General features: G+C 41.8%; 1 protein-coding gene across 4 annotated transcripts in view; it reads right to left on the reverse strand.

Annotated features, from left to right (window-relative positions):
* Positions 1-21,694, reverse strand: part of LOC115659506 (cytochrome b reductase 1) — a 58,306-nt gene extending 36,612 nt beyond the window's left edge. Inside the window, exons 1-4 of one of the 4 annotated variants that reach the window (XM_030579724.1) lie at positions 21,338-21,694; positions 12,398-12,606; positions 9,270-9,424; positions 8,792-9,077 (exon numbers count right to left, since the gene is read on the reverse strand). In XM_030579724.1, coding sequence (XP_030435584.1) covers positions 8,792-9,077; positions 9,270-9,424; positions 12,398-12,606; positions 21,338-21,524 — 837 coding nt within the window. In that variant the 5' untranslated portion in view covers positions 21,525-21,694. Of the gene's footprint in view, positions 1-6,833; positions 9,078-9,269; positions 9,425-12,397; positions 12,607-21,337 lie in introns of those variants that run through there. The other 3 variants (XM_030579726.1, XM_030579728.1, XM_030579727.1) reach the window with 3 other exon arrangements.
* Between the last annotated feature and the right edge of the window lie 3,894 nt (positions 21,695-25,588).

Genomic DNA, 25,588 nt, shown 5'->3' on the forward strand with positions numbered 1-25,588 from the left:
AATTTTCAATAATGTGTGCTGTCTATTGCTGGCATTCACTCAGGAGAGTGAATTTAGTTCTCAGTTTCCCTTTTGTTCAGTTGCATTCATGAGGAACAAAATGTCATGTCTCAATGCCCAGTACTGCAGAAAAGTATTTAAATACATTAAAAGTTATCTTGTTTTCATTCAATTTAAAAGAAAATACTTGTTTATTTTAGGTTCTGTAGCCTTCCCTGCTCCCTATTTATATATATTTTTACACAAATCCAAAGTTGGCATCAAAGCTCTGTGACAGTCTCCCTTTAAAAGCCTAATAGTTTAGAGGGACATTTTCAAACGCAGTTAGGCATCCACGTGAAAGTTAGTGGGAGCTGTGGTCTTAACTCCCATTTGTGCCTTTGAAAATGACCCTCGGCTTCCATATTGCTTCAAGACTTGAACTTGTTTTTGCACATCACATTTTACTAGAGGTAATGCAAGTTACGTATTTACAACATTTCAAACAGAGCAAGAATATGTGCAGTTTATTTAACTGATTTAAGATTTAACGTCTGTGATGCATATTTCATGACAAACTGCTCTGAGAAATACCCTATTATACCCTATGATGAGAGGTAAGTAACCTGCTCCACATACAATGTAATAATTTAAATTAGGATGTGAGAGTTCCACTGCCTTTTAGGAATTAATTTAAACGGTGAATATTTTTTTCTTCAGTCCTTAAAGCAGCTTTATTTTAAAGATATTTTTCCAGGAAGGAACTAAAAGAAGCATTTTTGAATTGGGATAGAAATGTTATTTTATTATCAGTTTAGAATGAGAGATTATGTAATGTATTTCATAGGAAGGGGAAAAAGTGATACTGCCCTTTTAAACAGTATAATTACAACTAATTTCAAGTTAATCTTAGGGTACGTCTATACGGCGGGATTATTCCGATTTTACATAAACCGGTTTTGTAAAACAGCTTGTATAAAGTCAAGTGCACGCGGCCACACTAAGCACATTAATTCGGCGGTGTGCATCCATGTACCGAGGCTAGCGTCGATTTCCTGAGCGTTGCACTGTGGGTGGCTATCCCATAGCTATCTCATAGTTCCCACAGTCTCCCCCGCCCATTGGGAATGCTGAGTTGAGATCACAGTGCCTGATGGGGCAAAAAACATTGCCAATGGTGCTTCTGGGTACAGCCTCACCCCTCCCTCCATGAAAGCAGCAGCAGCCAACCGTTTTGCACCTTTTTTCCTGGGTGAACTGTGCAGACGCCGTTCCATGGCAAGCATGGACCCTGCTGAGCTCAAGACAGCAATCATGGACGTTTTAAACATCTCGCACATTCTCGTGCAGTCAATGCTGAACCGGGACCTGCAAAGCCAGGTGAGGAGGTGGCGGCTACAGCAGAGCGGCGACGAGTGATGAGGACATGGACACAGAATGCTCTCAAACTGCAGACCCCTGCGCTTTGGAGATCCTGCTACTAATGGGGCAGGTTCTAATCATTGAACGCCGATTTTGGGCCCGGGAAACAAGCACAGACTGGTGGGACCGCACAGTGTTGCAGCTGTGGGACGATTCCCAGTGGCTGTGAAACTTTCACATACGTAAGGGCACTTTCATGGAATTTTGTGACTTGCTTTCCCCTGCCCTGAAGCACCAGAATACCAAGATGAGAGCAGCCCTCACAGTTGGGAAGCGAGTGGCAATAGCCCTCTGGAAGTTTGCAATGCCAGACAGCTACCGGTTAGTTGGGAATCAATTTGGAGTGGGCAAATCTACTGTGGAGGCTGCTGTGATGCAAGTAGCCAAAGCAATCACTAAGCTGCTGCTATGAAAGGTTGTGACTCTGGGAAATGTGCAGGTCATAGTGGATGGCTTTGCTGCAATGGGATTCCCTAACTGTGGTAGGGCAATAGATGGAACCCATATCCCAATCTTGGCACCAGAGTACCAGGGCACCCACTACATAAACCGCAAGGGGTACTTTTCCATGGTGCTGCAAGCACTGCTGGATCACAAGGGACGTTTCACTAACAACCACGTGGGATGGCCGGGAAGGGTTCATGACGCTCATGTCTTCAGGAACACTACTCTGTTTAAATGGCTGCAGCAAGGGAATTACTTCCCAGACCAGAAAATAACAGTTGGGGATGTTGAAATGCCTGTAGTTATCCTGGGGGACCCAGACTAACCCTTGATGCCATGGCTCATGAAGCCATACACAGGCAGCCTGGACAGTAGTCAGGCACTGTTGAACTACAGGCTGAGCAAGTGCAGAATGGTGATAGAATATGCCTTTGGCCATTTAAAGACGCGCTGGCGCACATTACTGACTCGCTCAGACCTCAGCCAAACCAATGTCCCCATTGTTATTGCTGTTTGCTGTGTGCTCCACAATCTCTGTGAGAGTAAGGGGGAGACCTTTATGATGGGGTCGGAGGCTGAGGCAAATCACCTGGCTGCTGATTACGCATAGCCAGACACCAGAGCGATTAGAAGAGCACACCAGGAAGCGGTGCGCATTAGAGAAGCTTTGAAAACCAGTTTCATCACTGGCCAGGGTACAGTGTGATTGTTGTGTTTGTTTCTCCTTGATGAACCCCTCACCTCCCTTGATTGACTCACTCCCTGTAAGCCACCCACCCACCGCCCCTTCGATCACAGCTTGCTTTCTAAGGAAATAAAGTCACTCTCGTTTAAAAATCATGTATTCTTTATTAATTCATTATAAAAAGAGGGAGAGAACTGACAAGGTAACCCGGATGGGGTTTGGGAGGAGAATAGTAGGGAAGGAAAAGGCCACTAAAAAAATTTCTTCATCATAATGACAGCCTTTTGGTTGGGCTGTCTACTGGGGTGGAGTGGGCGGGTGCACAGAGCCTGCCCCCACGAGTTCTTACTTGTCTGGCCGCGAATGCATCCCAAGTCCTCAGGGCAAACATGGTGAAGGGGGAGGTGGTTATACAGGTGCTGCAGCGGCACTCTGTGATCCTGCTGCCATTCCGAAGCTCCACCATATGCCGGAGCATGTCAGTTTGATCACGCAGCAGCCCCAGAGTTGCATCCCACCACCACTGATCTTCCTGCCACCACCTCTCATCTCGAGCATCTCTCCTGTCCTCACGTTCATCCCTCCTGTCCTCACGTTGGTCCTTCCTGTCCTCACAGTCACTGGCATCTTTCCTGTACTTTGCTACCATGTCCTTCCACTCATTCAGATGAGCTCTTTCATTGCGGGTCACTTCCATGATTTGTGAAAACATTTCTTCTCGCGTCTTTTTTTCCTGCCGCCTTATCTGAGATAGCCTTCAGGACGAACTAGGGAGGCTTGAAAAATTTGCAGCTGCATGAGGGAGGGAAAAAAGGGAAAGAAGTATTTAAAAATATACATTCTAGAGAACAACGGTCATACTCTTTCATGGTGAACAACACTATTCACCTTACATAGCACACGTGTTTTCACTACAAGTCGCATTTTGCATCTTAATATTGAGTGCCTGCGGCTTTGGTGTTACAGATCACAGACACAGGTCCAGGCAGCAGAATTCGGCTTGCATGTGGCCATGGTAAGCCATTGTCTTTCGTCTTCTGCAGCCTTCATCTATCCAGCACCCTCCTTTCCCAAATAGCAAGCAAAGCCCATTGAGCGCTGTTGCTTTCCTGTTAATGTGCAGCAGCAGAAACCACCCCGTGGCTGATATCATGGAAGATCACTGCTAAACATCCCCTTTTGCCCCCCCCCCCAACCACGTGGCTGGTAGCAGGTCCCTGCTAGCCAAATGTGGAAAAGCTCAGCGCCAATCGCCCCGCCCCTTTCCCCCACTTGGCTACCTGCAGGGAAGGATTTCTTTTAAGCCACAGGCAAACAGCTCAGTAGGAATGGCCATCTCTGTCCCATTACTTAAATTCCTGAATTTCAACCAGGTTACCATGAACGATATCACTCTCCTGAGGATAACACAGCAAGATAAAGAATGGATGTTGCTTGAATGCCAGCAATCACCGGGACCATATGCAGCTAGGCTTTGTCATGCAATGATACCAGATTATTTGCTACATGCATGACGTGGTCAAGTGTCCTACCATGGAGGATGGTATAAAGCAGAGCTGCCCAGAAACCTTCTGCAAAGGCTTTTGGAGTACCTCTAAGAGAGCTTCATGGAGATGTCCCTAGAGGATTTCCGCTCCATCCCCAGACATGTTAACAGACTTTTCCAGTAACTGTACTGGCCGCGAATGCATCCCAAGTCCTCAGGGCAAATTAATCATTAAAAAACGCTTGCTTTTAAACCATGTCTTATATTTACAAGGTACACTCACCAGAGGTCCGTTCCATGGCTTCATTGTCTGGGATAGTTGCTTGGGAGCGCTAGGAGGGTAATTCCGTCAGGGTGAGAAAAAGCTCCTGGCTGTTGGGGAGAACGGAGTGCTGTGTGCTTTCTATAAGCTTGTCCTCCTCATCTTCCCCGTCCACAGAATCCTCAGCCATGGCTGTGATTACCACCTCTACCTTGGAATCCACGGACAGGGGTGAGGTAGTGGTGGCGGACCCCCCTAGAATTGCATGCAGCTCAGCATAGAAGTGGCATGTTTTCGGCGCTGCCCAGGACTTTCCGTTTGCTTCTTTGGTTTTCTGATAGGCTTGTCTGAGCTCCTTAACTTTCACATGGCACTGTACTGAGTCCCTGGTGTGGCCTCTCTGCATCATGGCCTTGGAAATTTTTTCAAATGTTTTTTCATTTTGTCTTTTGGAATGGAGTTCTGTTAGCACGGAATCCTCTCCCCATACAGCGATTAGATCCAGTCCATGCTGGAGCTCTTTTTTGATTCTCAGGAGACTGCATTGTTACCTGATGATCTCTCCACGCTGGGCGAACAGGAAATGAAATTCAAATGTTCGCGGGGCTTTTCCTGTCTACTTGGCCAGTGCATCCGACTCCAGATTGCTGTCCAGAGCGGTCAAAATGGTGCACTGTGGGATAGCTCCCGGAGGCCAATACCATCAAATTGCGGCCACACTAACCCTAATCCGACATTGCAATACCGATTTGAGTGATACTCCCCTCGTTGGGGAGGAGTACAGAAATTGGTTTAAAGAGCCCTTTATATCGATATAAAGGGCTTCGTTGTGTGGACGGGTGCAGGGTTAAAATCGGTTTAATGCTGCTAAATTTGGTTTAAACGTGTAGTATAGATCAGGCCTTAGATAGTAAAAGTAGCAAATAGAAAATAAAAGGCATAGTGACTAGTATAACAAGTTATACTGTTCACAGAATGCAGATGTAGGGGACCCTGGAAGACATTATTACGGTTTAGCTAGGGCCTGCGCTTTCTCAAGGAGAGGTTATTAGCAGACAGAAGTTGCTAGCAGCTGCTTCTTCTAACCGGTTAGAACTGCCCTGTGTGGGAAGCCCCGGTGTTTTGGGGAACTGCAGAAAGTCCCTGCCCGAGGCCAGGGGAGGCGGCCATTGCTGTTGGAAAGTCCCCCATTGCATATGTAGAGGCTGCTTTGCATGCTATTAGAATGATGCTATAATTGCTATGGGCTGGAGCTTGCGCGTTGGACTTTGCACCTGACCGAGCTATTCGGACGTTGGACTCCCCAAGCCAGTGGCAGCAACGTGTGGAGTCCCCGTTGTGGGTGTGTCACTTAACTTTCATTAAAGCCAATTAATTCACCTGTGTGTGTGGGCCTCGTCCTTGCAGAGCATCCAGGCACGCAACAGCAGAACTTTTCACCTATAAGTTTCTGGTTCCACCATAGCCCAAGTTAAAAGTGATTAAATAGTTACTGTACTATGTCCCATGTGAAATTAGTCTATTCCAGGCCAATTCCTGGACAGGTGTCCATATTGCTAATAAATGTGGGTGTTTTGTGTGCAGTCTCAACAGCACATGAAGGATTACATGGATATTAAAAATGTATTACATATCTCCACAGATGGTTGAGACACAATAGTTGGCAAGTTTGTAGACATTTAAAACTACTGCTTCCTGTGCTGTACCTGTTCTATAGATAAACAGAGGAATCCAGCCTCCAGAGTTGTTAAGATGGCACCTTTCATAAGCACTAAAGCATCTTTGTTGTTTTGTTTTTGTTAAGGGCCTTATTCAGGTATCAGGTGCTCACTAAGTCGACCTTTCAAAACACTGTAGATTTTTCCTGTGATTTTTTCATAATCTGATCAAACATGGTGCAATTTATCACATTGTATAAATTAGGGCGACCCTTCCTTTCTAATGCGTAACTTGTATAGCCATACTAGGATGCAGTAACTTCAAGGACATATAAATTGGTCACAGTGAACTTTAACAAGCGCTCTAAATTTCCTCACTTTTCCTCTCATCTTAACAAACAATACCATGAATGCAGAGTGCCTTCTTGATTTTAGACTCAGACTACAGAGGGATTCTTAGTGAATCCAGATTGTCTTGGGAAATATAGACACACCTAGGGTACACTTTAAAAAGACGGAAGCAACAGTCCTCTCTTTTACAAAGAGTGGTACTGGAGGTCTGATCAGGCAATGGGAAGAAAGTATTTTCCATTCTCATATCTCAATTCTACATTAAAATGTGTAGAAGTTTTTGATCTCCTAAAGACACATGTTTTCTAAGAGGAAACGGCAGATGTCAATAATATGGGGTGTTTTTTTTAAACAATGTGTGTAGAAATCTTTTTCTAAGCAATTAAGATCAAGCACACAGCTCTGTCAGACATATATGTAAGTTATACAGAAACCTAGGATATAACCTTGTTTACCAAAACAGAACTGTAGAGAAATTTTCCTAAGAATTAATATACTAGCTTTTCTTGTATTGTACTCAAATGATTCAATGTTATTACAAACCCAAGCTTGTGACCCAAGGTGCTTTATTATCTCAAAGGAGTCCTAAAATAACAATAAGTAATCAAAACTATGTACATCAATACATCACTTTGAGCTAGAAAGATTAAAATATTTGTGGGATCCTAATGTGTTTAAATATATGTGAGAAGCTGATATATAAATCAAAATGAAAATAGTCTTCAGAAGGAATGGAAAGTGGTATAGTGCCCAAAGCTCTAGTCCAGAGCTCTTTGCAACATGAATAGTGGTAAACATGAAATAGTTATGCCATTTGTCAAAATGATTTTAGGTCTAGACACTGGTATTACAAAAGTAAATTTGGCAACCCTTACAAGCAGATTGCAAGAGAAAGGCTAATCACTTTGGACACTTGAAATCACATAAAGCCATCCACTATAATTATTTTTCTATTAGAGTAGTTTTCCATTCTTCTAGAATTATGTAAGTAAGTAAAAGCAATGTCTATTTATTATATCTGAGAGAGATTTTTAGATAAAAGTAATGCATTAATACTGATTTGTCAAAGGAAGCTATAGAAGTGCAAAGCACTTTTACAAATGTTAAATTAATTGCCTAAGTTAAGCATTACGTAAATCTTCAATTTACAAATGAAGAAAGTAAGACAGAGGTTATAAGATTGGAGTGAGCCAGTGGCAGAGGTGGGAACAGAATCCATGTGTATGTCTACACTGTAATTAAAAACCTGCCGCTAGCCCATGACAGCTGTCTACACCGCAGTTAAACAGCCCCTTACCCCAAGCCCCATAAGCCCAAATCAGCTGGCACAGACTAACCACTGATTTCTAATTGAAGTGTAGACATAGACTATATGTCCTGACTTCTACTTGTGCCTAAACCATTAGACACTGCTTTCCTCATCTTACTGTTCCAGATTAAAATGGAGAAAAAAAAGGCTTCAGAATATTGGCTTGTAAGATACAACCATAAAGAACAATACTGTACTGGTTCCAGAGGCCAAGGGAAAGGATGTGATGACTCAATACATAGTTTTTGTAATTGTGTTAATAAAGTGAATGTAAAAGCTGCATATATTTCAAGATAGGTCAAATGCTGCTGTTAGATGTTTACTTGTAGCTTACATGGATTTCAGTAGCAATCACATGTGTATATAAGGGTGAATGCTGGCTATAAATCTATACATGTCCTAGAGCCGGTTTAAAACCTATTCAAGATGTTGATGAACTCTTATTAAAAAAATAAATGGAAAAAGCTGGTCAAAAACATGAAATTTTAGTGAAAATTTCAACAAAAATTCTGTTTAATTTCTTTCCTAATTAAATAGTTTTGCCCAAAAATTTTGAATGGTGTGATTCTGAAAATTCCGGAGTGACCTCAGTTCTCATGGACTTCAGTGGGAATTGAGAATGCTCATAAGCTTGAGAACCAGGCCCTTACAAAAGTGGAACAATATTATAAAACAGCATAGGCGTGTGCTAATGGATAAATTCTGCACTCTGCTGTGCATATACAACTCTCCTTCATGCCCATTCACAGCATAACTCAGGGCAGCATTTTGTCCCAGTCATAACAACTTGCTAAAGAAACTAGTGAACTGCATAGAAACAACCAATACATTAAGATGTGATGTAAAAATTATTTTCCGATTAGATGCTTTTTAAAACTCTGTCCTTATTCCAGACATACGACCTTTTTTTTAAAAGGCGCAAATCTCAACATGTTTTTTCACCCCAGTCCTCAATTCTTTTAAACAGAGGTACGATAAGGAATATCATGACAAATATGGATCTTACTGAATTTTAAAGACCTTTTCAGCTCATACTAGTTGTGCAGAAAAACTGAACTGCATTAAGCAAGCCTGATAGAAATTCCCTATTTACATACCAAATGTAATCAATAGCTGGATAGGAATAGCATTTTTTTATAATGTAAAACTGCATCAATTTTGTGTACTCCCTTTACATGGTAGACCGTTGCCCTACCTCATCAAGTTTGAGGTTTCGTTTTCTGGCTGCTGCTTCACTATTGAACTCCACATCAGATTTATCTGTATTGCTGCAATCTGTCATAGTGGATTCCTCTTCTGTACCTTCAGGTGTCCCTCCATTTGGTTGCTGAATTTTAGAATTCTGTTCTGGTGGGCGTTTCCAGTGGGGTCTTGTTGCCATCCACAAAATAAGAGCCCCAAAGATAACAATCAAAAGACCAAGAGTGTTGACAAAAATCGCCTCTGGTGGAGATGTGCTATATGCAGGTGCAGGAGTTTTCCTTTGAGGGAAAAAATAAATAGAACTGTTTTTTAAGGACAATCATCTTAAAGTTGCCTAAAAAAAAGACTACTATTCATGTTGTTAAAAATAAACAATGGATCAATACTAGAATACATTGTTGATAGTTTTCAATGGTTGAATTTAATGAGCAAACAAGTGGAAGAGTGAAATTATGAAATATAGTACTTACAGAGCAAAAATAAGTTTCTCTGTGAATCCCATGAGAGCTGTTGCAATCACTGTTGCAAAGATGAGGAGGCCAGAATAAATATGTATTGGCATGAGAGATGCTCGAAGAGAAACTGGAGCGAAGGGCAGCAGAAAGACAGCAAAACCTAAGACAAGCTAAACACAGAATACAGATTCAGCATTAAAACCGTGAAAGAAATCCTGTACTTTTAAATAAAGATTGAAACCATGATAAAAGGTTCATTTTTAAAGTGTCTAAGATCTGAACCTAATTGGACTAGGAATATATTTTTAAGTATGTTGCCCTATAGAAGTGTTTCCCAAACTTGGGATGCGACTGGTGCAGGGAAAGCCCCTGGCGGGCCAGGCCGGTTTGTTTACCTGCCGTGTCCACAGGTCTGGCCGATCACGGCTCCCGGTGGCTGCGGTTCGCTACTCCAGGCCAATAGGAGCTGCTGGAAGTGGTGTGGACCAGGGGACCAACTAGTCTGACCTGTATAGGACAGGCCATAGAATTTCACCTGGATACCCCTGTATTGAGCCAAGTAATTTAAGTCTGACTAAAGCATATCTTCCAGAAAGGCATCCAGTCTTGATGTGAAGACATCAAGAGATGGCAAATCCACCATTTCACTCTGTAGTTTGTTCCAGTGGTTAATCCCACTCACTGTTGAAAACGTGCATCTTATTTCTAATTTAACTTTGTCCTGCTTTATCTACCAGCCATTGGCTCTTGTTGTGCCTTTCTCTACTAGCCCTGGTCTACACTGTGGGAGTGGGAATTGATCTAAGTTACGCAACTTCAGCTATGTGAATAATATAGCTGCAGTCGACATACTTAGATCTACTTACTGCGATAAGTTGACTGCTCTCGCTCCCCTGTTGACTCTGCCTGCGCCTCTCACGGCGGTGGAGTACAGGAGTCGACGGGAGAGCGCTCTGGGGTCGATTTATTGCATCTAGACTAGATGCGATAAATCAACCTCTGCTGGATTGATCGCTGCCCACCGATCCGGCGGGTAGTATAGACATATCTCTACATCAGTGGTTCCCAAAATTGTTCTGCCGCTTGTGCAGGGAAAGCCTCTGGCGGGCCGGGCCAGTTTGTTTACCTGCCACATCTGCAGGTTCGGCCAATTGTGGCTCCCAGTGGCTGTGGTTTGCTGCTTCAGGCCAATGGGAGCTGCTGGAAGCGGCGGCCAGCATTAGGAGGTCATGTTGAGTTACTTATCCATTAAGATCCCTAGGTCCTTTTCAGAGTCCTTGTTTTCCAGGATAGTGCCCCCATTCTATAGGGATGGCCTGCATTCTTTTCTGTTCCTAGATAGATTACCTTTTATTTCACTGTATTCAAATACATTTTGTCCAAATAGGGCAGGTTAGAGTACCATATCCATAGGAACAGGGTATATTCTAGCTACAGTATTGTATATGAGCATAGCCTCAGGAATTCTACTGAAATATAATTATTCAGACTATTAATTTGTAAAAACTTATTTTATCACATTAAACCTTTTTTCTTTAGGCACTACTGCTTCACTAGAGAAATGTCGAACGGTGGGAATGGTGGAATGTCTATTAATGAGAGTAATACTTTTTATATTTCAATAGGCCCCTGTAGGGAGCCCAGGGTGGCTTCCCTCCGAACCTAAGGGTAAAGAGCCACTCTCTCAGCCTGAGGGGGCAGGGCCAAACCAAGCTTATTCCACCCCCTGGAAGGGGAGGAATGGAACAGAAAGTACAAAGGGTGGGGCCCTTAGCCCAGTCAGGGCAGCACCAGGGAGGGAAGCACATGCGGACCGCTGGCTGCTCTCTTCAGGCCCTGGACCAGGAGAAACCTGACCTGGAGGAAGGACAGGGGCTACCAGGGCTGCCCACCACCGAGTACCCGGACGAAATGGAGGAGCCTGAGGTGGAGCTGGAGCTGGAGCTGCCCCCCGCCAAGTACCTGAAGGAGCCTGAGGCGGAGGGGGAGTTGGAGTTGCCAGCAGCGGAATACCCGGATGAGCTGGAAAGGCTGGAGGGACTCGCTCAAGGGACTGGGTAGGAAGAAGCCCAGGGACAGAACTGCACAGTGCGGTGAGTCTATTTGGTCAGTGTGTTGCAGAGGGACCCCTGCTGACCTGGTGGCGGGACCCTCACCCTGCCATTGTCAGGGCCCTGGGCTGGAATGCAGTGGACTTGGGTGGGCCTGCATTCCCCTTCCCTGGCCTACCCGCCTCGGGTAGCAAAATCCCGATAGCGCTATAGATTCTTGCCGGTGCTCCCCTGCCTGAGGGGCACGCTATAGAGTCTTGCTGGCGTCCCTCCCTCTGCTAATTCCGTAGTGACAGACGGCCTGACGCAGGCTGGCCAGTGGGACAGTAGCTACCCACCACCCCCTAGCAGCTCGGTGGGCCAACCGACGCAGGACACAGCCCCTCATAAGCCAGTTGCTCCTTTAGTCAGGAATAGACAGTATGCTGAACAGGAATGCAAAATGCTCCCCCTTTGTAGTATCAGAACACACTGACTCCATGGAATTCCCTGCTCTTGCCAGCCTGGGGAGTGAGGGACAAAGCTCAGGAGTGGGTATTTTCTGTGTTTCCTCTTGACACTAGGTAACCAAGGCCTCTTTTTATTGTACGGGCTTCAGCTCAAAATGCAGAATCACTAAACTGAACGTAAAGAAAATGACACATATTAAACTTGTAGGGTACGTCTACACAATAAGCAAGGGATGTGATTCCCAGGTCATGTACACATACTCGTGCTAGCTCTTATCTGAGCTAATACACTAAAAATAGTAGTGCAGCCATGATAGCACAGGCTAGCTTCCCTGAGCACAAACCCACCTGAATCCTTTGAGTACATACTCAGGACGACTAGTCCGCGCCACTTCCACCGTTGCCCATGCTATTGTGGTGATACTACTATTTTTACATCAAAGTAAGATGAACAAGTTACAGGATCCTTAATATTTTTTAATTGTTTGTGTGTTTTATTTGCACATTTGCTAAATTCAGTAAATCAAAATAGGTCTCCCGGTAGTTAATGTAAATTAGTGAGGCTTTACTGTACTTTAATTAATTATAGATCACATTCTTCCATTTTATATCTTATTTATAAATACAGTCGTTAAATTCTGACCTGCAGAGTATAAAATATAACAGCAGTCAGTCCAATCCAGCTGTGCAGACTGTACATGTTGGGAATGTTCTTGGCATTGTGGAAATCAAAAACAGCTACCAGAGAAACAATTGCAAGAATCATTGCTATGGTATTTAACCCAGCATGGATGAATTTAATCAGGAGTTTGCTGCATTTCCAGGTCCAGGGCAATCTGTACACAATAATGGCTGAGGAGGGAATAAAAGAAAGATTTAATAGTAAATCTCTTTTCTATAAAGATTTTGATAATCATGCATAATTCAAATCATTCAAATGTAAACTACAGAACAGGAAAAACTTTAGAGGAGTCAGATTTTTTCCCTCCCACTTCATAGTGTTCATTAGTTCCCAACATACAATTCAGGCCAAAGTATAACCTCTAGGGAGAAACTTTCTTATAACTTTCTCGTAGAAGTTTTGCCAAGCAGGTTAAAAACTAACAGCAAACAAGTGTTAGGCCCTACTCCTGAAGCCTGATCTGTATGGGATCCTATGGGGCACATTGGTCCTCTTTTGCTGATAAAATTGCAGGATTGGGGCCTAATTCATTTATTCATGGGATCATATACTGGAAAAATTTATTTAGATGCCTTTACTCCCTTTAAATAGTGCCTTACTCCACAAGTAGCTCCGTTGCCCCAATGAGACTATGTATCGAGTAAGATGCTACTCAGTGAGAGTTAGGGAATCAAAATCTGGCCCTTAAAACCTAAGGGGTCCAGCAAAACTTAATCTTGTATCAATATAGTTTTTAGTATATGCATATTGCAAAAGAATGCTAGCAAATTGTACATTTTATCTAAGTCTGAAAGCATTGCTCTCCTATCAGGTACTGATTTTTTAGTTACCACACGCCCTTCCTGAGAAAATTTGTGGAATGAATCGCTGTGCAATTGTTATTACTAATTCAGAATTCACTGTAGGTACACAAGTCATGTCTTTTTTGGCACTGACCCCTTTTACACAGCTGTTGGTCCTTAAACTATATTATTTACAGAAAGGAGAGGCTGCATCTGACTCTGGAATGCAGATGAAATAGCATTATCTTAACTGCTCACCAGTAAGAAAAAGCCAGATTATAAGCATGGGTCCCTCCCTTACAAGGAAATATCAATGAAGGGAAGAAAAGCAATTGAATGAAGAGAGGCAGAAATTTATCACTTTAATGTAAAAAATCCAAAAATCATTTAATGGTTGGAGGAGACAATTCCTTCACAATTAACAAAGCAACAGTTTCTTAACAATGAGCTAACTGATATAATCCTAAATTAATTTTTCTGGCTGCAGCCTGGCATTCAGATGTGTTAGGCTCAAGCTAAGAATATGGAGTTAGCTATGCTGAAAACAAAAGAATGAGAATATTCCTAGCTATATGAAATGTTCCCATTCTGAGGGAGCATGAATGCATTATTATGTACACCACAGGGAATGGGGGTGAGTATATTTCTTTACTTTTCCCCAGTAATATAAGGATAAAATCACTACTTAGCAAAAGAAACAGCACTCATGCTTTCAGTTCACTACTGTGCTATATCTTAGCATTATTAATGAAATTATATATGATAGGAATCCTGAAAGGAAATATGTATTGTGTGTGTTTGGATGAATAATAATGAATGGCAAATTGCTTTTATGCATTTGGATTTTTATTTGGGTACAATGCATGCCAGAAATGACAGAATTTCACTACAGAATTCACAAAGAGAACTGTTCACAAATGGAATGGCCTTGAATATGACCAGGTCTCAGATCAATGTAAATTTCTACATCCTATGGGAAACATAACAGGAATGAAAAAATCCTGTTAATATAACTGTGCATACAGCATTTAGATATTTTATGGGGTTTTGTTCAAGAATGGGATACAAGTAAAGCATGCAATATTCAAACTCAAAAAAGGTTGCAGCCTCATTTTAAAGACAGCTTGGCAGGAGTCAAACCACATGACATAGCAAAGATTGCTACAGTTCAGCATGTCAGTCTCATGATTACTGTCTAACAAGAAGGAAAATGCCTTGCCTTGTCCTACCATGAATGAAGCTAAGTAGCATAATCGTAAACTTCTTGAAGATTTTCATGCAATTATTCCCAAAGTTTTTTGAAAAAAATGTGGGCATAATTTTGCCCTCTGATACCCAAATGCAACTTCTATTATTAATGGGTATCTGAGGGCAGAATGTGGTCCTTTATATTTTACAAACTAATAAATAATATTTAAAACATTGAGAAATATAGATTTCCCATTACATTTGAAAATTTTTTATCTCAAATTAAAAATGACTTAGAGTTACGAAGTCTTAAGCCAGTTCCAGAATATTATTCCTTAACTCTGAAGAGTTATTGGCTAATTTAAGGTTAGCTGGATTTTATTTAGGATAGGTGACTATTAAAGGTGTTACCTATCAACACAATATTTATTCACACACTCAGAGGACAGGAGCTTTGAGACATCCCCGTGCACTAAATGATAAACAGCCTAAAGAGTTTACATTTCTTATGATCTTTAACTCGCATGTGGAACTGAAGGAATAATTGATTTTTTGGCTTGGGAGACAAACCAGAAAAAAATTGGTTAGTTTCAAACCAAAATGAATTAATTTTTGGTTTCTTGACAAAATGAAAATTCAAACCAAAACCAAAAAAAATTGTTTCAGATACAAAACACCCAAAACAATGAAAAAAAAAAATCAAAACAAAACAACTTTGTTGGGGGAGGAGAGACTTCATTTAGTTTTTGGGGTGTTTTTCGATCCACAATGGTTTTATTGTTTGGTTCCTGATGTTTTTCACTTTTTAACCCCAATAACTATAATTACATTTTGAAATGAAAAGTCCAAACATTTTATTTCAAAATGATGAAAACCAACTGTTTGACTTTTTTCAGAAAAAAATCCATTTCATATTGGCTGAAACTAGTCACCAAATTATTATTCCGTTAACTGGAACTAGGTGATCATAGGTCATAACTTAAAGCATGTAGCTTCTCTCTGGCAGCAACAGTGGGTCTAGGTTGGCATAAAAACATAAGAACGGTCGTACCGGGTCAGACCAAAGATCCATCTAGCCCAGTATCTGTCTACTGACAGTGGCCAATGCCAGGTGCCCCAGAGGAAATGAACCTAACACGCAATGATCAAGTGATCTCTCTCCTGCCATCCATCTCCATCCTCTGACAAACAAAGGCTAGGGACACCATACCCATCCTGGCTAATAGCCATTTATGGACATAACCACCATGAATTTATCCAGTTCTCTTTTAAACACTGTTATAGTCCTAGCCTTCACAACCTCCTCAGGTAAGGAGTTCCACAAGTTGACTGTGCGCTGCGTGAAGAAGAACTTCCTTTTATTTGTTTTAAACCTGCTGCCTATTAATTTCATTTGGTGACCCCTAGTTCTTGTATTATGGGAATAAGTAAATAACTTTTCCTTATCCACTTTCTCAACATCACTCATGATTTTATATACCTCTATCATATCTCCCCTTAATCTCCTCTTTTCCAAGATGAAGAGTCCTAACCTCTTTAATCTTTCCTCATATGGGACCCTCTCCAAACCCCTAATCATTTTAGTTGCCCTTTTCTGAACCTTTTCTAGTGCTAGAATATCTTTTTTGAGGTGAGGAGACCACACAGTATTCGAGATGTGGGCGTACCATGGATTTATATAAGGGCAATAATATATTCAGTCTTATTCTCTATCCCCTTTTTAATGATTCCTAACATCCTGTTTGCTTTTTTGACCGCCTCTGCACACTGCGTGGACATCTTCAGAGAACTGTCCACGATGACTCCAAGATCTTTTTCCTGACTTGTTGTAGCTAAATTAGCCCCCATCATATTGTATGTAGAGCTGGGGTTATTTTTTCCAATGTGCATTACTTTACATTTATCCACATTAAATTTCATTTGCCATTTTCTTGCTCAATCACTTAGTTTTGTGAGATCTTTTTGAAGTTCTTCACAGTCTGGTTTGGTCTGAACTATCTTGAGCAGTTTAGTATCATCTGCAAACTTTGCCACCTCACTCTTTACCCCTTTCTCCAGATCATTTATGAATAAATTGAATAGGAGTGATCCTAGGACTGACCCTTGGGGAACACCACTAATTACCCCTCTCCATTCTGAGAATTTACTATTAATTCCTACCCTTTGTTCCCTGTCTTTTAACCAGTTCTCAGTCCATGAAAGGACCTTCCCTTTTATCCTATGACAGCTTAATTTACGTAAGAGCCTTTGGTGAGGGACCTTGTCAAAGGCTTTCTGGAAATCTTAGTATACTACGTCCACTGGATCCCCCTTATCCACATGTTTGTTTACCCCTTCAAAGAACTCTAATAGATTAGTAAGACATGATTTCCCTTTACAGAAACCATGTTGACTATTGCTCAACAGTTTATGTTTTTCTATGTGTCTGACAATTTTATTCTTAACTATTGTTGCAACTAATTTGCCCAGTACTGACGATGATGACCCAGGTGTTTCAAGGGAAGCAAGGAGTATGTGGCCGCAGGTATTGCTCTGGCCTCAAGAGACATTACTTTCTTTCCACATAGTCTTAAATTTTATAGGGTAGGTTTCCCTTTATTCTGTATCAAAGACCACCTTCGTAACTTCAGGACCAACTAAGTGTATCCAAGTATTCTGGATAAAGTAACTGTAATTCTTGTGAGCAGTTTTTAAGCCATACTTCATCATATGGAAAATCCTATCTGAATGTTCCTGGCTGTACAAGATCAAATTGGTGCAACCTCTTCTTTTAGTTCTAGCATGAGGTACACACTCAGCAAGAATTATCTCTTGATAAAAATAACTAATAGCTTTATCAACAATCCTATATCCATCACATTCCCTCATTTTCAGCCCTTCTTAAAATATTTTGGAATGTACCTCAGTTCCTCAATTCTCTGTTGGTAAATTAGTTCATAACTTTCCTACTAAATGCTAACCTAAGCATAAGATGCTTTTTCAATTAATAAAAATAATTTCATTTACCATTAAACTTTTAAAGTTTATAGATGCCCAACTTAAGATAGGACTTGTAATATGTCACAGAGCTGACACTCTAAATAAACTGGGAAGATTTATTCCATCGTCCCCATTGATGAACACTGGCTTGCATACCTTTCTACATCTTCCTGAGATTCCTTCATAAATAAGAAAGTTACATTTAAATTTGTTTAGAAACTTGGTTGGCACAAATAGATTGAGGAAGATGTAATGCATTTTCTATCATCTTTTTATGAAACTTTCAGAATTGAATTATAAGGGCAAAAATTCCACTGGGTTTTGGATAAATTGTGGGAATGGATATTTATGTGTCCAAGAACTTAGCAACTATTCAGACATGCTAAAGTTCCTTGGTCACCCATTTTGGCATCATCCTAATTTACTGTAGTATTTCTTCTTGTAAAGGCAACTTCAGGAAAAAGTTTGGGTTCCACAATAGTTGTTTATTTGTCTCTCTTCATGGGAGTGCAATAGGAGTTCAGACCATGTTTGAGGCCCAGTTGTTATGGCTTCCATAACTGTAATTGAACTTGAATTATTTGCTTCTATTATCCATTTTACAGTGACAAATGGGAATTTTGCAGGTGCAGCACAGATGTATTCAAAGTTTTGTGAAACTAAGGAATTCCAGTGAAAATGTTGCCCTTAAAACTCAGATGATTAAGGGCTCACCATCCTTTCCACTTCCATGAGTGGAGGAACTTAAATTATTTCCTGTTTATGTTCATATACTGGCACCATGCTCATCACTGTGATAACTAGGGGGCAGTTCAAGGTGGACATAAAAAAATACCACTTTGAGGCATTCTCCAATCCTGCACAATCCTCCATCAAAAAGATACTGAAACAGTGACAAGTATTTCTAAAAACTGCTATGAAATTACTTTATTCATTAAGAAAATTAATATTTAATTTAGCTATATTAAATATGCATGCTGATTTCTGAAACTGCCCATCTTTGTACACGTTGTTGTGTCAAAACTCACCTTGGTGGTAGAGCTGGTGTCGTGCAATAAATATTTTTTACCTCTGTGTAGTGGCCCATGCACCTTTTTCTTTCACCAGCTCATTTACTATGTCTGTTCTCCATTTATGCTTATTCTTTTGTCGCTTACAAACAACAGAAAAACAACCAGCTTTCTCCCTTTTTCCCCTGCACTGAATTTACCTTTTCTCAGTCATTTTACAAGTCTACTTCTCAACCACTGTCCATGCTTCTTTTTCATACCTCAGACTTCTGCTTTTCCAGAACTTTCCACCCCCTCTGCTTCCTTCCATCCCACCCTTAAATAACCACATGTGCTCATTTTATTCTCAGTTTGTGATGATCTGGTTACCCATTCATATCCCACAGTTAAGTTTAATTTGAGATTCCATTCTAATACAATATTAATTACTTTGAAATTTTACCTCTTTTCACAGTATGTGAACAAAAGGGTGCCCTATTTTAAGGCCTGATCCAATTACAAATCCCTTTGAAGTCAATGGCAGTCTTTCAATTGACTTCAGTGAATTTTAGATCAGGTCCATAATTTGTTGTTTATGTTCTTAATCTTGTATTAATCCCAACTTCTTGCACAAACTTATTTTCATTTTCCACATTTGCTTTTCCTGTTATTTGACAATATTAACTGTACTCAGAGTTTAATATTACAGATAATTCTTTTACCAATGACTTCTTTTTACATTTATTTCTTTTGAGCTGTGATGACCTTTTATTTACTTTTTTAAAAAATCCCCTGTGCAAATATTGCTTTAAACAAAACCTTTGATCACAGCAGAAGGGCATACCAAATCTCAGGGTGGTGGGGAAAAGGTCTATAGAGAGAAACTTGTCTAATTTCTGCAAAAATAAATTCCCCTGCTTGTAAATAAAAACTATTAGTTTGATGCAGACTGATTAAGGGCCTAGTAACAGAGTCCTTGGTGGTTCCTGCCTCAGGGGATGAGGGTCTAGGACCTTGTCATAGGTCTGATCCATCTTCTACTGAAGTCAATATGAGTTTTACTCCCTGTCCCAACCAAAACTTAAAGGCCACCCCCACCCTTATGTTTTGATTTTAAATCTGAGGCTCTGTCTACATTGAAAAGTTACATCAGCATATCTGCATTGGTCAGGGCTAATAACCCCCACTGCAGAGTGCTTCCATCAATGTAGATAAAGTGGTTTGAGTAGGTGGTATTGACACTCTGAAAGAAAAACATCTTCCATCTGCATAGGTTGTGTCTACACTAGGGGGCATACCTGACATAGATACCCCCTAGTGTAGATGCAGCCTGACTTTACTGCTGCAGGAATGTGCTTGCAGCAATTTCCTATGAAATATCGAGATGTTTTGGACTAGTGAGCTTACTGGATGAATCTGGAGCATCATTCAGCAGTGAACCAAACAAAAATTTTGGTATTTAAAGTGGTCAAAAATCACCTTCTAAATTAACCACTACTGCAAAAAGTGAAGAAAAAAAACCAAACCCTGAATTACATTTATATTGATTTTTCTTCAAAACAAAAGGACTAGAAATGATTCCCTGCCCTCCCCCAAAAAATTTTAAAAGCTGAACAAAAAGAAAAAAGTGGTAAAATAATCTGGTATTTTACTTTTTTTTTCCTGCACTGCACCTGGACACTGTTAATGTAGGACTTGATTCTGCTCCTATTGAAGCCAACAAGAATTATGCCAGATTGCAGTAGGAGCAGATTATTGGAACCTTTTTATTATTCTTCTGTGTCTATTTCCTCTATCATTCTATCCCTTTTATTTCCACTCAACACTTAACATTTTCTGATACAGTCTAATGCCTTTATTTTTGCACTTTTTAGTCTCAATTTGGACCAAACCATAGACATAATAGAGTAATGTCACTGTTATTCCACTCATCCAGAGCTTTCCTACCATTTTCTCTATTGTTTAAAGCCTAATAAAAGAATCGAAAGTTTTCCTCTTCTCCCCCTTATTACATAAAGATACAATTGTGCACTATATTCTGTCGTCATTCGGTGTTTCTGGGGAGCTAGCAAACATTCGAAGTAATAAAATTTAAGTCACAGTCCAAAATGGAAAGTAACTATTAGCCCATTTTGAGCAACCTCTGCATTTAGAACAAAGATGCCAGGGACTAATTTCGGTGCAGTTGTTTAACAGGAAGCGCATGAAAGTCAGTGAAAGTTTGAAGACTACGCAACCAAAAATAGAGTTATTGAAAATAGCTCCCTCCCCGCCCTGGTCATTTCACAATAGCTACGTTGCCGCGTTAAAATTAAATAAAACAAGAAGTGAAAGCCTGATGGGGCGATTTGCACTAAAGCCAGGCTGACTGATTACTTTCTAAACGGCGTTTAGGATGCTGCCGTTTGCTCTGGCTAAGGCAGACCTTCCCTAGCATGGTTTCAGTGGTGCAGAACCTCCTTTCTCTTTTCTGATTTGCCTGTTCAGGGGCTGCAGAGACCCAAACACAGCATGAGGAAGAGGCGCACACAACGCGTCAGCCCTGACATTTCGTTCCACCGCTTGCATAAATGCTGCACTCTGCCTGCCTGCTGCGGACACACCGCAGCGTTACTCGCGGCGCAAAGAAATGCCAGGCCAGGGTAAATAAGCGGCCCTAGAGCAAAACACACTCAGCAGCTCCAGCGAATGACGAAAGCCCCGTTGTCCCTTCTCCTGGCGGGGGGGAGGGGGCTGGGCGCTCACTCGAGAGAACTAGACTCTCTAGCTGGATACCGTCAACAATAACAACGTCAACACGAGTCTATTCGCTGGCTTGTCCCAGCAGGTCCGCACCGTCCCACCAGCCCCATGCTCCGCTCCCCACAGCCCCAGGCACTCCCTGTCCCTCCTCCCAGCCCCCTGCGCTTCCCCGCCCGGCCCCCCCCCCGGCGCTCCCCGCTGGGCAGGCGCCCCTCACGCACCGATCCCCTGGATGAAGATGAAGCCGGTGATGATGAGGACCGGGTGCCAGTTGAACTCCGCCGAGCCCCCGTCCCAGCTGAGCCCCTCCCGGTAATGAAAGACCCAGACGAGGGCGAAGAGCACGGAGAGGAAGCCGAGCAGCAGCGCCGAGACCAGCAGCACGAGGAAGAGCCCGTAGCCCTCCATGTCCCGAGTCCCGCACGCACTCCGCAGCCAGAGGGGCAGGCGCTGGCGCTAAACCCCTTCCGCAGGGCAGCGCAGCCGGGCCGGAGCGCCAGGGGGAGAGGAAGTGGGCCGGGGGCAGAGAGAGGCACACCCCGCTTCCCTCCCCCGCTGGATGTGTGGCTCTCAGCAGTTCAGCAAGTCATGAGCGTGGCAAGGCAAACACAGCTCGTCCAAGACGGACTCCTCTGGTGACTGACAGGCTGAGTTACCGTTTGCCCCACCTAGGGGTTTAGCATTGTGTTTGGGGAATGGGTTATTATCCCTCTTTCCTTTGGGTCCCTTTCTGGGCTAGTAGGGTGCCACCACTGGCTCTCTCCTTCCCCCAGCTTTTCTGCCTCTCTTTTTGATGAAAAGTCTCATGTTTAAGATTTTGAGGAAACACTTTTTTCCCAATCCCTCACATTTTGACTATTGGTGAACGCAGGGTTTTTCTGTCTCAGTCTCTCCTTTTTCAGATAGATTGCACTGAACTCCTCTGGATTTTGGTGCTTTCTCTCTCCCCGTTTTCACTTCTGATTCATAGCCCCTGATTTTATATTTTGTAACAATCAGCCTTAGTTTTATACCTTTCGCTGTAATGAGGTAGTCTGCTGAAGTGGCAAAAGCATATACTGAGGCAGACTGCAAGGATTCAGAGACAGACTACAAAGACAAACATAGGCAGCCAAAATCACAAAATAGATTCAGAACACTACAGAGAAAAACGGACAGACATATACAAAGACACAGTACAGAAATATACTTGGAGACAGAGATTTAGAGTATGTCTACACTGCACTGCACTCTAAACCAGGGTCTATGGGACCCTTGCTTGTGTACTTGATGTTTCCAAGCCCAGTTGCTGGACCCGGGTCTCACGGCTGTGCTAATGTGTCACTACTGCACTATGCAGACCTTCTGACTTGGGTCTGTGGCTCGACCTGCCTCCACACTGCAAAATGACTGGGTCTCTGACTCACCCTCCTAGCAGGATCCTAGGACCTGGGTCCTCAGTGCCTGCTGATCTGAGTGAGACTGATTTGTGTGTGGATGGAAGGGGGACTTGGGCTCAAACCTGAGTCAGAGCCCAGGCTTAGTGTGCAGTATAGACATATTTAAGGATATGCCTACAACACTGCAATCACGGGGTGTGAGTGCTGCATGTGTAGACATACCCAAGCTAGCTTTAATTTGTCTAGTTTGGGTACCGGTATCAATTAAGCTGTGGCAGCACAGGTTTCAGTGTGGCCTAGCTGCCCAAATAATTCCTAAGCGTTCCAGGCAGGGTTGTACAGTCACCTCTGAAGCTGCTGCAGTTTCATTGCTATCAATATCTGAGCTAGCTAGATTAAAGCAGCCAGAATATGTGCCAACTGGGGGTGGGTGCAGGAGAGCTAGGGAAATAAGGGATGCCTTGTGTTCAGGCCTCCTGGACTTGGAAGGACACATGGAGGAAAGGGGAAATGATTGAGTCTGACCAGATGATTACAACTGTGTAATTGAAGCTTGATAGGGAATATCTGCTGAATTTTCATGTAGGGTGTTGTTAATGACCTCGCCTGTCCAATGAACATTACTGCTACTGTATTGTAAAGGAGTGTCCACTTCCTTGGGCCTGATCCTTTCTTCTCCACCTAGCCCCTACCCTGCCAGAAGTGCCCCTAGAGACTGGCAGGGGGTGAGTCTTTACTGCTTTCCAAAATAGGAGACCCTTATGTCACTGAGTAATTGGTGTGGTGGTGATACCTAGATAAAGCTATGTAGGAGTGGAAGTACCCCTCTTTAACAGATCAGATAAAACAAGAGATTGAACAAATCAATAATTTATTTCACATTTGTGCTGATGCTTTTAATATTTTACAGTCTAACAGTGGATACAAAGGATATACTTCCTTCCATACTCTGGCTGAAACCCCACCCTGAGATCATGGGCTGCAGATCATGGTATATAGGAGGAGTGGCTGAAAGATGAGGATGCGTCTCTTCCAGGGCAGGTGTCAGCCCATGTTGCTCTGGGTACTGTTAGCCATAATGGCCAGCAACCACTTGAACATGGCCACCTGCTGCTGGCTCTTCTCATGCTGCCATGCATGGTTATACTCATGCATGGCCAGGCTGTGTGCAATGTAGTTGGCCACCATGTGCTTCTTCTGCTCCAACATCTCAGTAGCAGTGTGTGATTGCTTAGCCTGCTCCAGTAGCTCCAGCCAGAGGTCCAAGGTGGCTTTTTTTAGTTACTATGAGCAGGACTTGAAAACTCCACTTACTCATTCACTGGCAGCGAGCAGGCAGTTCTCCTGTTTAAGTGCCATTAATTTCTGAAAAAATCTAAGCTTTAATTTAAAACAAAAAATTAAACTTCTAGCTTCTGGGGCTGTGAAAATACCCTTCCAAACATGAACAGAATGTAAATCTATATAAAGTTATCCTCCTAATTCTGCAGTCTTCTTCTGTGTCTCCTCGCTTTCCCAAGCCACCTCAAATGAAAACTGACCAGTGCCTTTCCAGTTTTTATTGGGTGTACTATGGAAACAGGGAGTATGTCAAGAATTAAATCATTTTTACTCTACTGGTGCTGCTTGGGAAAGCTCTGAGCAACAGGAGTGGTATGCACTAGAGCTTTTCATTACAGAGGAGGATTCAGAAATGAGGGGAGGGGTAGAGCATCAGAGAAGAATCAAGGAAACCCTCAGATGGGACACAATGTTCTTTCTTCCTTCCAGATATCAGAGGGGGCCTGAAACAATAGTTTTGAGGTATGAATTGCCCCATCATTTCAGTGGATGCTAACTCAGATGACAATGATACTTTAAATGCCAGTGTTAATTATTTCACTGCTTAAAGCATATAGAAAAGGATGAAGATCTACACAACCTGTGCTCATTTTTGTGCCACCAGTGGGTGCACTTGGGAGATATGTTCACTTACTTTTTTTCCCCAGTCGAGAAAGAGACAGGCCCAAAAGCCCAGTGGGATATCTGAGTCCTACTAAAGGGAGGCCAAACCTGAAGGCCCCAGTGGAGCTTATGGATGTGAGATATTTTCTTGGAGGAAATTAAAGTTGCCACTTAACAGTAGCAATGATATGCCACTTAAATAATACTATTATAAAGTTGATAAATAATATTTTGTTTAAGTTATAAATAATGAAATAACATCTATTCAAACATTTCTTACCATCCAATATTAAATATACATCATTCTTTGAATAAACATTTAAGAAAATATTTTAAATTAGTTTAATTTGGTTGAAATTCTAAAATATGGGTAGGCCTTTGACAACATATGGCAGGGTTGAAGGAGGATGCAATTTTATTTTTCTGAAGGAGCACTAAACTTTCAAAAGTTTGAGGAACAGTTGTAATTAAAGTGAGCAATGCTGTGGTAAAGTTTAGTGTGGCATAAGGTTTTTATTAGCATATGTTTGGGATGAATTTACTCATGAATAAACTTGCATGAATTGCACATGATCACAAACTCTTGCTCATTGGAGATGCAGGTCATCCCAAATTTATGCCTATAATTTTTTTACACAGTGTATATTCTATACTGTATAATCAGGAGACACATATGCAAAAGAAAATTAATTCACTTAAGTGCTAGCACAGCGTGCCTGTGAGGAGAGCTTTTAGGTGCTATGGCAACACAAAGAATTATAATACAGTAATATTATGTATTGCAAACCCAATCCATAATAAAATCATAAGTCAGACCTCCCTCAAAAATCATGAGTGGCTTAAAATCATGAGATTTAAAAAAAAATTAATGTTGGGGTCATGAAAACAAATAATAAGTCACATTTTCAAGCTCTTTGTGCAACCCATCTGTAATTAGTATTTTGAGGGGGATCTCTGGTAAAGAGTTATTTTCCCAAAGTATTGTTTTTACAGTATATTTATTTCTGACATTTTCGGATGTCTGATGAAATTTTAAATAGTTGTAAAAATGTTACATAGCTTATAGTGCTTGTTAGTTTCAAATAGTGAAACGCAAATGAACCAGTGTAAAAAATGATTAAATAGACAGCAAACAATAATAACTCTGGG

This window comes from Gopherus evgoodei, chromosome 11 (assembly GCF_007399415.2).
Source record: "Gopherus evgoodei ecotype Sinaloan lineage chromosome 11, rGopEvg1_v1.p, whole genome shotgun sequence".
Taxonomy (NCBI): Eukaryota; Metazoa; Chordata; order Testudines; family Testudinidae; genus Gopherus; species Gopherus evgoodei.